This window comes from Delphinus delphis, chromosome 10 (assembly GCF_949987515.2).
Source record: "Delphinus delphis chromosome 10, mDelDel1.2, whole genome shotgun sequence".
NCBI classification, from domain to species: domain Eukaryota; kingdom Metazoa; phylum Chordata; class Mammalia; order Artiodactyla; family Delphinidae; genus Delphinus; species Delphinus delphis.
The window spans coordinates 56,613,354-56,627,767 of record NC_082692.2 but is presented as its reverse complement, the minus strand read 5'-3'; the positions used below and the strand labels follow the sequence as shown (position 1 = coordinate 56,627,767).

Genomic DNA, 14,414 nt, shown 5'->3' with positions numbered 1-14,414 from the left:
TACCCGTTATCTTGCTCTTGGATATATGTTCAAGAACCCATCTAGGCACCCGCTTTGACTGATCATAAGACAAGGCATGGTTAGTGTAGCACCTTGTCTCTGTTCCAGTTAAAGGGAATCCAAATTGTTCTAAGAGAGCCCTTTCTGAAGAACCTAAAAATGAAAAACAGGGGAAAAAAATAACAGTTAGTGACTATTATTAGGAATAAAAAATTATAAGGAAGGGGGTAAGACAAAGGACTGACTCAACAATTTAATCAACCAGGTGATCTCATTTTTGCAATTACTTATAAAGCAAAGAAAAGAGACAGTAGGCAAAATACTGGTTTTGCCTATAATCAGTTGTATAGTTCTATCCAGGTAAACTGTAGCTATTTCATTAACTGTTCTTTTTTTAATTTAAAAAAATTTTTTACTTTTCCAATTTATTTTCTAATTTATTTATTTTCTTATTGATTGATTGATTGATTGATGTGTTGGGTCTTCTTTGCTGCCCGCGGGCTTTCTCTAGTTGCGGTGAGGTGTGCAGGCTTCTCAATGAGGTGGCTTTTGTTGCTAGAGCGCAGGCTCAGTAGTTGTGGCGCACAGGCTTAGCTGCCCCGCGGCACATGTGGGATATTCTTCGACCAGGGCTCGAACCGGTGTCCCCTAGCATTGGCAGGCGGATTCTTAACCACTGTGCCACCAGGGAAGTACCTCATTAACTGTTAAATAAGGACCTGATCTTGCTGGTCTTTCACATCAAATTTTCAAATCTCTGCCCCACAAAGTACAGTGTATACAAAAGCAGCAAAGGGAAAACTCCTGTCATTACTAGTCATTGATATGATTAAATGCACGACAGCCTATGTACTCATTATGTTCTAAGAGTTAATGTGGGGACAAAAGCACAGCCTTTTAAATTTTTTTAAAAGACCATCGTTCAGGGGCTTCCCTGGTGGTGCAGTGGTTTAGAATCCGCCTGCCAATGCAGGGGACACGGGTTCAAGCCCTGGTCTGGGAAGATCCCAGATGCCGTGGAGCAACTAAGCCCGTGTGCCACGGCTGCTGAGCCTGTGACCCCGCGTGCTACAACTACTGAAGCCCATGCGCCTAGAGCCGGTGCTCTGCAACAACAGAAGCCACTGCAACGAGAAGTCCGCGCACCGCAACGAAGAGTAGCCCCCCGCTCGCCGCAACTAGAGAACGAAGGCCCAATGCAGCCAAAAAAAAAAAAAAAAAAGACCATCGTTCACTGACACTCTTCCTCAATGTTCTGGTACTGAAGCAGAGATGTGTGCTGCAGCAAGACAGTGGTAAAACTGGTATTGCTTCTCCTAGTGGGAGAAACCAAGCACGCACGGAACAGGGAGTCGGTTTCCAAATAATTCTCTCTTGATGCGCTCTCCAGGCTTCAACCCACCAGAGTTGCTCTCTTCCTAAATGCCAAGTATCAGGAGGAGCAAGTTAAATTAGTGTATCCGAGCATGAGCTCATTTACTTTGTCAAATATAAGGTACACCTGGTAACCTGCGGATTTACATACTTTGAAGAAGGGCCAGCAGGTATTCTTCATTTGAACGATGATAAATTGAGGACAGTTAACTGATCTGCTAAAACTATGTGTTCATTCGTTCATTCATCCATACGTACTGGATGCCAATTATGTACCAGGTACCGGGCTGGTGGAGAACAAAACTGACACCGTCCGACCGCTTATGGAGCTAACAATCTAGGGGAGGACATAGACAATAAAAACACACATGTCGGGGTAGTATATCCCCAGGGGGAAGGAAGTACACGGAGCAGGCAGGTGAGACGCAACGCCGGGAGAGGAAGCCGAGCCGGGAGACTGCACGGCAGACGACCAAGGGCCTGGCGAGTGGAGACAGCGCGCGTCCATGGTTACGGCTCCTGACCGAGGTAGCAGCCCGGGCCCGAGACCTGGGGGCCCACACACTCACCGTCCGGCTCCCTCACCGCCAACGCTGGCTCAGCGTCCTGACTCCGGAGGAACTGCACGACAGTTAGCCCGGTTCCCACAGCGCCCGCGACGGCTCCAGCCACGAAGCCACTCAAAAAGCGTCGGGAGCCTCGGAAGCGGGAGGCAAAAGCTGTGGCAACCATCTTGCCCGAGACGCTAGCTGTTTGCCTTAGCGCCTGCGCACTCCAAGTCAGCCGCCTGAAAGCCAATCGCAACCGCGGGACCAAGACACGCATGCGCTACCTGGAGTCGCTGGCCCTGAGCCTCTCAGGAGACGCCGGAGGGCAGAGCGCAAGAGCGCGCCCCCTGGTGACAAACCTGGAGGTCCAGGAGCGTCCCGGCTCCATCCCTGGTCCCCTGGGCCGGGTGATGGGTGAGAGCATGACGCTTTGAAGGCTCGGTATGTGCACATACAGTCCTAAGAAGAAAATACTCTTAGTCCCGTTTAATAGGTGAGTAAACCACTTGCGCATGCTTACGCTAAGGTCCTCAGAACTGAGATTCCAACTTAGGTCTGATTCTAAAACCTCTGCCACATTGGATGGCCTCATGACACGTGGCTTTGAAATCGCATGGTACACAAATCGTAACTTCTAAAGATAGCTTGGCATCTCCTAAGGAGTTTCTTGACAAGACAGTACTCCATGGTGGTTTAGGACCCTGAATCAGAGCACAGGGGTTTGGATCCCCACTCAACCACTTTCTACCTTTCTGTTTCCTCTTTTTAAAACGGGAATAATAATAGTAATAATAATAATACTTATTAGACCCTAGGGTTCTTGTGAGGATTAAAGGAGATTAACCATGTAAAGCATTTAGGGAAGAACCTGGGGCATGTCGTTAAGTGCTCTGTTAATATTAGCAATTTTTATTTAGGCAGCTTTACTTTATCTTTATAGAATATGGAATCCGGATTGCTGAATGCCTGCTGTCAAAGGAAGGTTATATGTTTTATGTACTCCCATTCACAAATAAATAGGTCTTCTTCATTTTGCAGCATAATCTCCAGCATTCCATGTGGATTTAGTTCACTAAGCAGGAGGCCAATTCTAACAACCAACTTAAGTGTAGACGTTGTTCTGGGCTTCCCTGGTGGCGCAGTGGTTGACAGTCCGCCTGCCGATGCAGGGGACACGGGTTCGTGCACCGGTCCGGGAAGATCCCACGTGCCGCGAAGTGGCTGGGCCCGTGAGCCATGGCCGCTGAGCCTGCGCGTCCAGAGCCTGTGCTCCGCAACGGGAGAGGCCACAGCAGTGAGACGCCCGCGTATCGCAAAAAAAAAAAAAAAAGTATACGTTGTTTTGACAGCTTCATGGCTCCATACGCCCTCCCAGGAATACCTGTCATGAAGTCATTTTGTATAATCCCCAGGGCTTCCGACACTAACTGGTTGAGCTAAGTCAACCAGAGTCTTCCTAAGGATTTTCGATCTGGAACTTTCTCCAGATAGCACAGCTGTGACATATGGAACTCCCGCTCTGTCTACAGCCTTTTTTCTTGCTAAGTAGACAACGAGTAGATGCATCTGGTCTTGCACAGAACACCAGTGGAACAAATGCTGAGACACGGGTGAAGGCGTGCCATGCTGACCCCAGCTTCCGAGGCTCCTGAAGAAGCCCAGACACATCCTGCCCTTTACCCAAGGCTTGGCTGGCCACTTGCCCCAGGATCCTTCCGGCAAAGCCCCCTTTTTGTTTAATGGTGTCTGGCATGTGCAGTCAAGAGTCCAAATACAACCAGGCAACACTGGTATCTGTAGGTTTCAAAGCTGCTTTGACAGCTTCCATCAGAATTTACTAAATACACACATTCACTTAAGAGGTAGTTCTCAAGGCCCTCCTAAGTGCCATGCACTGTGCTAAGCACCAGAAAGAGAGAGAAATGGTGGGTGACTCTTCCTCTCCCACATCCTGTACTTGGAAACAACAGTGAACCCCACACTGGGCCCCAAGAGTCAAGAATTAGAAGTCTGCCCGACTCTGGGTAGGGTACCTCCTCTGGGCCTGTTTGTCCACCTTTAAAATGAAGGACCAGTAGTTTTAAAACTATCATCAGGGGAACCCTAGTATTCCATAGGGGTGCTTGAGAATTAAGGGAAGGAGTGGGAGGGAAGGCTGAATGGCTCCTGAGCCCTCTTCTACTTGCTAACTTGGGCAAGCCTGCTTTTATGAACCGGCTTCTGTGTCCAATTTTTTTTTTGTTTTAACTGAAAGAATCCCTTTGCTGAAGAGAAAGCAACCACATGGTCCCTGCAGTTCGACCTTCCAGTGTTGCTAGCGCTAAGGTCTTCATTCAAAAATGTTAGCCTTTTGTCTTCCTCTCCTTCTCATCAAGGGCACTCACTAATAAAAGGTGAACTTTCTAACTCTGAGAAGACAAAATGGATCAAAAACTGGACAACCGGTTCCTAAATAGAGGGCCCCTTCATCAAAAATTGTTCCAAAGAGATCCAAGCAGGTTATTTAATCTTCATAATAAACAGTGAATAAAAAGGCATTGACACCACCAGAAGGATTCAAAGCAATTGTTTCTCCACTTAGCAAATATTAGTCAGAGGCCAAAAAAAATCTTTTATGTTACTGCAGAAAGCAGTGAGGTGATTTCTGCGTCTTTCCTGTTTTATTAGGTAGTAGAGACTATAATTATTTTATTAGCAGGGAACCACGTTTGCATCTAGTGAGATAACTCAGGAGCTCCCCAACGGGAGACCTGGCTTGCTGATTCAGATCTGGGGTGGTGCTCCATCACTGTATTTTTTTAACAGCTCAGCAAGTGACCCAGCTACTCAGCCATGTTTGGAAATGGCAGCGCTTGTATTCTCAGTAGTCCTGAATATAACTTATTTTCTAGGTTTCTCTGCCGCACTTACAAAAATATTGCTCAGGGCTGTCTGCAAAGTATATGATTGGGGAGCAGGGTTGTGTGTGGGGGGATCTGGGGGATTTGGAAAATAACACCCCTGTCCTGCAGGAACATACCCAAAGTCCCAGGACAGTCCATTAAGGAGAAGCCCACAGTGTCTCGAACTAAGTCCTGAGCTTCTGAAGGGTAGACCTGGAGACCTGTGCTTAGGTCCACCCACAGGACCTTGACAGCCTAGGTATCGGCCATTAACTGCATGTCGTCCAAGCAGGAATTCACGGAGGTGCTCAAGTTGGCCCTGTAAGTGGGAGAACACAACCCCCTGCCGTGTGATTAAGAGAGACAACAGGATTTTTATTATTATTATTATTTTATTTTCATATACAAAAAGATAAAACTTGAAACAGTTCTAGATTTTTCCTCCTATCTGTTGGGGTGTGGCTGCTTCTTCACACAGGGGGAAAAAACTACATTCACATCGGTTTATTTGAGGACCCAGTGCAGAGTTCAAGCAGCAAAACCCCAACTTAGCAGATCTAATTCCAAACTTGACACTCATTTCTAAAATTACCACAGTAAAAAGGAACAAAGATCCACTGCAAATGAATGAACTATGATACAATGTTCTCTCCAAAATGTCTTCATTTTGCAACTGTAATTACATGGATGTCTGCTTTAGGCCATTTTAGATGTGTGTGGGTATATTATATATATATATGTGTGTGTTTTATATATATATATATATAAAAATCAGCACACTTTTCAAATCCAGACAGGGTAACAGCAACAAGCTTAACTCTGTGTGTGTGTGTATATATATATATATATTTTTTTTAAACATGATACTTTAGTATAACTTTTGTTAATTCAGTAGTACAATCTATTTCTGTTCTACAAAATTTTTATTTTATAGCTACAAGGGTGAAAAGTGACCTATTACATTTACATCTCACATATCCTGGCATACAAACAGTACTTACTGAATTTGAGCCAAAAACTAGAAGTCTTTAGTTTTAGCACTTGAAGAGCTTCTTCACTTCTACAGGCTTAAATCATATCCTAGTCACATTTCCAGAGTTTTCAAATGATTCATCATTGTAAACCGTGAGAAACAGGTGAATCCAAACTTTTAATTACAGTTTTATATACAAGTTAGATAACACAGCTCAAAAAGACTTTGCTATCCATCCTAAACCCAACACACACATTCTCCACTAAGTTATTAGACAAGTCTTAGGATTTTCCTTCTTTTCCTTACAAATAATACACACATTTAGAAGGAGCTGGTAACACTGACATATAAGATGGCAAATGAGAGGTGACATCTGTTGGTTCCAGAATTGGTCCTGCAAATGTTGTACTCTGCTGTGTTCCTTAACTGTGTGTCTGTTACATGCAGAAGCTCTTTTCACAAGAATTGACATCAAACTCAATGTAAGTTAAATTTACAGTACTGTATGAAGTTCTTCAGATTCAAGGACAAATGTGGAAAAAATATTAACACGTGAAAAATTCGGCCTTTGATGCTACCATTAAGATCATGTCAAATTCATAAGCAGATTCTTTTGTACAGTTGAAAAACGGCATTGTGTGGATTTGTGGCTTGGAACTGAAATCTAGAAGTATGTTTCTCATCTGCGGTAACCCTCACCCCCAATTCTCAAGTACCACCCAATTCTCTTTGCATTTTTACAGAATTCCAGGGGAAAAAAAAAAAAAAGGGAGGAAAAAGACGCTGGCATTTTAACAACTCCTCCCCTCACAGGAGGTCTTCACACTCTCAGATGAGGTCTCCTAAGAATCTCTGTACAGTCACTGGCTCTCAGACGGTGTTTGACAATGACTTGGACACTTTCCAAATCAAATCCCAGATGTTGCCTAACCTTTCCTACTCTCATCTCTGTCATTGCTGGTAAAATTTCGATGAGCGTGTTTTTCCCTCATGGAGAAATTATTTGGCTCAACGTACACTTAACTCGTGGCAGGGCTCTGAGAAAACCCCAGCTGGGCTAAAGCCCTTGCAGAGACTGAAGTAAACAGCGCCTGAACAGAGTAGAGACCGAACACTTCGAGGGCTGAGTTGGGACCCGGTGGGGACACACTGACCCTGGTGTCCCACGGTCAGCAGGACAGGCCAGGTGGGCAGCCCATGCTCGTAGGGCTGAGTTACCACTTTAATGTTGGTCTGCCATCTATGCCCCAGCGACAAAAATTCAGATGTGGTGACTGCTGGTTAATTAAACTTTCTGAACTGGTAAAAAAGGCTCTTTAAAAAATATATATATATTTATTTAAAATACATCAAAATGACAAACAGCCATAACCCGCAAGGCCTAATTTCACAGCAACATACGCTACAGACATCTTCCCGAAATGCACTGTGGTGGATGGGGGCGGGGTTTTCAATCCTGCCATTTGAGGGAATGTTCTTCATTTGAGCTTTAGTGACTGGAAATGTGTTACAAAGAGCTCATTTTCGGAACTCATTTGTGTACAAGGCCAACCAGTTGAATCACTCTGCCTATTCAGACAGCAGAATACTGAAAATGGCAGAATTCAAAGTGGAGCGCGGAAAGCACCCTTCAGATGGCACTCGAGACCCATCCCACCGCAGGGCCATAAAGAGCTTGCCAGAAGCCCCTTTTGCAATCCTTGGGAAGAGTTTTACTTTAAAACAAATAAGTACCCATACGCGGCAGGGTTCCTGTGTATGTCACAAGCCTGCAGTTTCGAGAGGACCCAGATGGTGACACTGTTCAACACAAGGTCTGAGGTAACTGGTTCTTAACACACCTGGAGCACAGAACTGCATCCAGAAAATACAGCTGGGAGAAAGGAAAAAGGTGGGGTTTCGGGCTAGAAAAGACAAGTAGAAAAAAGCTTACAGCAGTTGCTTTTGGGGGGAGGCAGGTGACAAAAACAAAGGCACAACAGAATTACATTCCAAGACATGTGGCTGGAGAGCAGAGAAATGTTCTTTGATGGGGAACAGGAAAATGACGGATGGTTGGTTCCCAGAGTGCTCCTGGATCTGCCAAAACTCAATTCATTCAAGTATAAAAGGGGTAGCGTAAAACTTGACTCTCGATCAGACCGAATAAAAGCACAGCTCGTTTCACATGACACATTAGGGACTCTCCTGACAATTTTGTCCCAACCAGAACACCTCCGAACGCAGCAGCTGAAGCCAGCACGCAGGGGCTGGGGAACAGGCCTTCAGCCATTACGGCTAGAGTATGAGCTACATGATTCTACACTTGAGTATAGATGAGTATACACGATGTATACTTCCTATACATCCCCAACAAAAAGGCTCATTACCCAATAACCATCCACTCTCTACCCAAAAACTCAAAAGGCTAACATGAAGACTGCCTTCCACATTATGGCAGTGATGCTGACCTTTGTAGGAAGAGTGGGAAAACCTTGTAGATACTGGAAAAATGCCCTGCTGGCACAGGATTCTGAGCCTCCTCCACAGGCTCCTGGGTTACTCGCTAGACTAAAGTGGCGAGCCAACGCAGCCCCTCTCGCCTCCAAACAGCCCTCACAGAGAAGATAACATGTGTCTGGCAGCTCTCCGTATAATCTGATCACTATGTCCACACACCACCCTCCCCGTTTCCGAATAATTACTCCACTGGGAATTCTGTCCTGAAAACTGGATAACTTGGTCCTAGATAATTCAGTTTGGCAGATTTCTCCAATCACCAAATCCTCTTTTCACGTGTTCGCAGCCTGAATCTTCTTCTAGTCCCAACCCACCCCAACCTGCACCCATGCAATTTCTGTTCCCCAAAACACCTTCATACTACTTCACCCATGAGAGTAACTTAGAAACTAATTATTCACCTCAGAACCCTTTGTTCAAAAGAAACCTCAGGAGGAAGCACGACTGTGAAGCACACTGCAGGCTCCACTTGCCTCTCCCAGCCCCTCTCCTCCAGGTCTGCAAGGAGCAAGGCTGAGCACCCCTGTCCTGCACAGACCGTCCCACACAGACAGCCACGAGTGGAGTTTTGGTCAAACGAGACCCAAAGATGGTCTGTAATCTGCCAGTGTATCAACGAGAATCCGCAGGAGCGCTAAGTGACAGCGCCACACCACTTACACTCCAGTGTATGTTTATCTTGAAAGGTAAAGCTCATTACTCTGATTAGAGAATCATTCTTATTCGAAACTCACTAGACTTTATAAAAATAATCTGTGGTATAAAACAATCTCCACACTGTGCAGAAGAAATCTGTCAGGTGATATAACTAAATATATATGTAGTGCTATAGATTTTTTAAAGTAAAATTTCAAGTGTTGTAACTCTATTATATAACCTATACTTTTATTTACAATGCTACCTAACAACATTACAATGCAAACATGATTCGGAGAATCAGGGAATGAGCCCACTCCCAACCAACAGCAGAAATTCCTAGGACTCAAGACGGAACTCATCCATTTGCAAAAAACCCATCCTCACCTGCCTGAAAAGCATTAGCTAATGCATTGTATTTTTTATAACCGTCAGCTTAAAAATGTAAACTTTGCAAATGAATGAAACGCTTTTCTGTAGATGTCCACAAGAAACCACGTTTGTAGAATCCACTGCATACACACGTGTCCGTGTGTATATTTCTTTAGTGTCCTGTAACTGGCTTGCAGTAGTTCTCAGAATCGTCTAGGCCCCAGACAATCCAAAGACACTCCTGGAGAAGAAAGGGCAGCACAGGGCCCATCTCCACATGCTGGCGTTTAGAGAATATGCATTTTAATTCATGAGGAAAAAACACTTGTGTTATCGCTACGAGCTGCCATAGGAGCAAATAATATATCACTGGTTTTGGCACTACAGGGATACATGGAGTACCACAATCAAAAAGTCCTGCTTCACTCATACCTGGAAGATACCATCACAAAAATGTAAAAGCTTGGTAAAAATTGTAAAAATTTAAATAGTGGTAAATCCTTTAAATTCAATATCTTGTCCAAACCAAAGTTTACAGTGGACCCAAAATGAGTTTAAAATAGGAATATTCAAAATACCCCATTAGATAATTTGGACTTTTACTTGATGATAATGTATAGGTCTCCTGGACCCACTACAGTCGTCCCTCTGTATGGGGGAGGAGTGTGGCAGGGGGATGGGAATCCAAAATCCACCGAGGCAGAGGCCTCTTACACAAAATGGTGTAGCATTTGCATATAGCCTCCACAGATCCTCCCCTATACTTGAAATCACCTCTAGATTACTTATAATACCAAACACAATATAAATACTATGTAAATAGTTGTAAATACAATGTCAATACTATGTAAAGAGTTGCCAGTAGGTGGCAAATTCAAGTTTTGATTTTTGGAACATTCTGTAATTTTTCCCCCCAAAATATTTTTGATCCGAGGTTGGTTGAACCCACGAATGAGGAACCCGTGGATACAGAGGGCCGACTGTAATTGTTTTTAAAGTGTGGCTGAGTCAAATAAATTAATTTCCAAGGGAGAGGGTGCATTTTAAGCTTCAATTTCTTTTTGCTACAAAACTAAAATCATCTTTTAAAACTTCCCCAAGCCTCCTAAAGGTCTGGGATACATTCATACGTGAATTGCTGGTTACAAATTAACTGTCAGGAGTCTTACTTAAAGAACTATGCCTATAACCCTGAATACACTGTTTACAAATCTAGACTGAGAAAATAAACAAACAGTTCATCAACTGAATTACTGGGTCTGTTTCTTTGCCTAAAACATTACTCCTGATTGAGACTTAAACTCATCATTACTAGGCTGAACACATTAGCTGCTGAGCATTTTATTAGTTCAGGTTTTGTGAACAGCCATCGACCTAGGAGAATTCAAATCACCCAGAAGAGGAGAAAAAGCCATCTTGTCCTCTTTCCTTTTCTGGCTGCTTGGGGGAGCGGGGGGGGGGGGGGGGGGGGGCGTGTAGAGAGTCAATTCCCTGTGCTTCTTGGAAAAATGTGGTCTGAGGGCCCCTGAGCTGTGAACCAGGCAGGGCTGGCTGTCTCTCCAAAGATTCAGAACCCAACAGGCCATTGAAATAGCTGGGACTGACAGACTGAGTAAACTGATTTCTCCTGAAAAATGCTTTCCAATTTAGATATTTTTCTAGGGAGCCAAGTTCTCCGGAATAATGCCAGGCTGTTCAACTTCTAGTACCACTTGTAAAAACTTACATACATACGCTCACTATATTACTAAAAAAACATCAAATCCTTGTATTACCAATAGACGTGGGGAACTTCATATTGCATTCTAAAAAGAGGCAGAATTCCATTTGCAAGAGGGTCACCTAGTCCTCCCACCCTGGATGGAGCAGCTGCCTCCCTGCCCTCATGGCTCAAGCACAGGGGCCACGTGATGGGCTTTCTGCGCCACACGTAGCACACGGTGGACCCTCAGTACACAGCTGGGCTTGCCACCAAGGAAACACCACACATGCAACCCAAGCACCCAGTGCAGAAAGGCAGGGCAGCAGCCAGCAAGAACGTGGCCAACTGGAGAGAAAGGGGACACAGAACTGCAGGGTCACCTGCTCAGCTCCCTAAAGCATGACAGGAGGATTAGCCTGGCCCCAGGGGCAGGGGAAGGACCACCTCAGTGGCCTGGAGATGGCAGATCTTTCCCTTGGCTGAGAACATGTGAGCTGGGGGCTCAAAAATCCTGAGGATGTTCAAGGCTGGACAAGGTCCTTCGTGTTCTGGACACGTGCCACCACATCCAGAAAGAGTGAATCCTGAGTCAGAAGCAGCTGGCACACACGGGGAAGCCTCCCCAGCAGGACTGACCCCTCCGGGCACCTACTGAAAGCCAGCAGGACAGGAAGGCCATCTGAACACCAGGCTGATGGCGCTCACCACATTTATGCACAGCTGGGTCTCGCTTCCTCCTAAGAAGGGTCCATTCTCAGCCCTCACACCCCAAGTAATCAACCAAAGAAGGACTCCTGATAGGGACCAACGGCCCCAGGCAAAAGCCCAGCTTATGCCAGCCCCAGCATGAGCTAACGACTACATCCATGGCCTTCTCTGGCTGCCCGTCATGAAGAGTCCTCTGCAGGACACTGTGGCATGGTGGCCTCTGTCCCCACGTGTCTGCTCCCTCCCATGGATCTCTCTGGCTCAGGAGATCTCCCCACAGTGATCAATAAGAACACACTCTCCCCCAAGTCCACCCCACAGCCAGAAGCCTGCCCGGACGACAGTACACTAGGAAGAAAGGGGCAGGGATCCTGGGCAAATTCTGTCCCCTGACTTGGCCACCCTCTCACCCTGGATGAGGCAGGGAAAGCAATGTCAGACTCCCTCCCTGCCCACCCACCGCGTCTTCCACAGAGCTTTGCGGGGCGGGGGTGGGGGGGGGGAATGTAGCAGTGATCTGAGATCTCCGGAAGTGGAGGCTACAAATCTTTGTGAAGAAGAGCACAGGCAGAGGCCCCCAACCCCATCGACACAAATCAGAGCTCTGGATGGCTGACTCCCCGGAGAAGAAGACATGACAGTAAACCTAACTTTATCAGAGGCGGAAGACCCACCCAGGCCCCAGCAGCATGCCCGGGAGAGAGATGCCCACCTCCTGGCCACGAGCAGTCAGGGACACTCAGCCTAGCACGCGGGGAAAGGGCCGCCGGAAGCCTTCTGCCCGGCCACACCCCATGGGGCCATCTCTGGACACTTCATTCTGGTGCCAAGGCCCCAAAGGGAGTGACAGTGGCTGAGCACTGGGTCAGCAAAGAGGGAGCGTCCCCAGACAATAGGCCTGCCCTGTCCGTCCTGCATCCTGCCCCGCAGGTCCCACAGCAGGGCCAAAACGTGCTCCCAGAAGAATCAAGCCAGCACACAAAAGAAAAACTGCCCAGAGGAAATCTAAAACCAAACAGAGGCTGGGGTTTAGTGTTCCACACGGGCTGGGATCAGGGATCTAATCATGCCTATGGTAAATGAGCTACATTTGTTACTGGTTTATTCTATTCGTTTCTTCTGAGGGTTGAAAACTAGAGACTCCCAGCCCTGCCTGAGGAGAAAGCTGGAGAAATCAGATATGGCACTTTTCAATAAATATTTTAAAGCTTCTGAAAGACATAAGTGGAAAAGAAAAGCAACTGCTGTAAGGCCTGTTTTTCTGTTAAAAATTATTCCGAGGGAAGAAAAATACCACAGCAAAAAATAGCTTAAAAAGGAAAAGTCAGAAGACAAATAACTTACCAAAAAACAAAAACAAAAACCTGTCCCTGTGGCCACCTTGGCCAGCCCACATTTTGACCCATGAAGCAAAAACTGAGCTCTGAAAGGGAAGCAAACTCGTCTCCTACCACACCCCGTGCCCAAACACGCAGAGGAGGACACGGGCCAGGGGCCCAGAACCCCCGCGTGGCGGTGCACTGAGCCCTCACCACCAAGCCGTGCCGTCACAGACCAGCCCCGAGCAGTGTGGACCCAGAGGCCTACAGCTCAACTCCGCTATCACTGCTGCCAATGTGCTTAAGAAATTAAGTCTCGAGTACAATTACCTCACGTGGGTCTAAAGGCTACAGTTTTGCCAAGTTAAAGTGGGGTCACCTGTCATCCTGAAAAATGACCAATCAAGTCGAGGGAAACACTTGAACTTCCAAATAACTCAGGAGGAGGCTCCCCCTCCCCTTCTCACGCCAGTCAACCTCTCCCCATCGTCCACCCGCAAGGTGAAGAGATCCAGTTTTTAAATAAAATGGTCTAAAGAAACGGGAAGGAAAAGTCTTCACAAATAAGAGTGATGAATGCCCAGACTCGGCCCAGACAGCCAACCTACAGTTGATGACAATTATTTACAAGGGGGCGTTATCAAAGAAAAATGGTAGCACTCCCTAGAAGACTCACAACTTTTCCTCTTTTTCTCTATTTCTTTTAAGCTTTCTTGTCATAAAAGCCAACTTACATTAAAATATACTTACTACAAGACAACACAACTAATAAAATATATAATAAAACTTACACAAGTAGAAAATTCTGAGGTATTTCTGGTTTGAGGTGGTCTGTGGTCGTGAAGTTTTAATTCTCTTACTCTTCAAAATTTAAACCTCGGAAGCCACATAGCAAAGCATGTATGTGTGGATGTGTGTGTTTTGTTTTTTTAAAAAATTTGCATGTTTCATAAATTAAAAAAAATTCAAATGTTGAAACAGCAGCATTAGGAACATTCACTGACGAGAGCAAGGTTATGGCAAAACAGAGAAACTGTTTTTCGAATATGCACCTCTTTAAAGGGTCTGGAGAAAGCTGTGTTCACGAGCCACAGAAAGGGACAATAACGTCACCACACAGGGCAGAGCCAGCACTGCAGGACTCCGGGGGTCTCCAGAGGGGCAGGCCTTCTCGGCAGGCCCAACCCAGGAAACTCTCCCGCCCTGGCTGTGCAGAGCGCCCCCTGTGGCCATTTCCCTGAACTGCTCCAGGAGGAAGCAATGTACATATTTCAACTTTTCCTCATTAAAGATATTTACAGTATCATGTCTTATGAAGAATGTACTCACTAAACCGTGATGATTTATACCCTTACCTAACCTTAAAATCAGGGCAGAAAAAATGTTCTGTCCTATGCCCAA

The 14,414-nt window shown here is 45.8% G+C and overlaps 1 protein-coding gene across 3 annotated transcripts in view; it reads right to left on the bottom strand.

Annotated features, from left to right (window-relative positions):
• The window catches only part of EXOG (exo/endonuclease G), a 35,469-nt gene extending 33,361 nt beyond the window's left edge, over positions 1 to 2,108 (bottom strand). For all 3 annotated transcript variants that reach the window (XR_009520851.2, XM_060022206.1, XM_060022207.1), the window contains exons 1-2: positions 1,944 to 2,108; positions 4 to 153 (exon numbers count right to left, since the gene is read on the bottom strand). Coding sequence is in view for 2 of the 3 variants with exons in the window: in XM_060022206.1 (XP_059878189.1) it covers positions 4 to 153; positions 1,944 to 2,106 (313 nt within the window). In the remaining variant the exon portion in view is untranslated. The remainder of the gene's footprint in view (positions 1 to 3; positions 154 to 1,943) is intronic.
• Between the last annotated feature and the right edge of the window lie 12,306 nt (positions 2,109 to 14,414).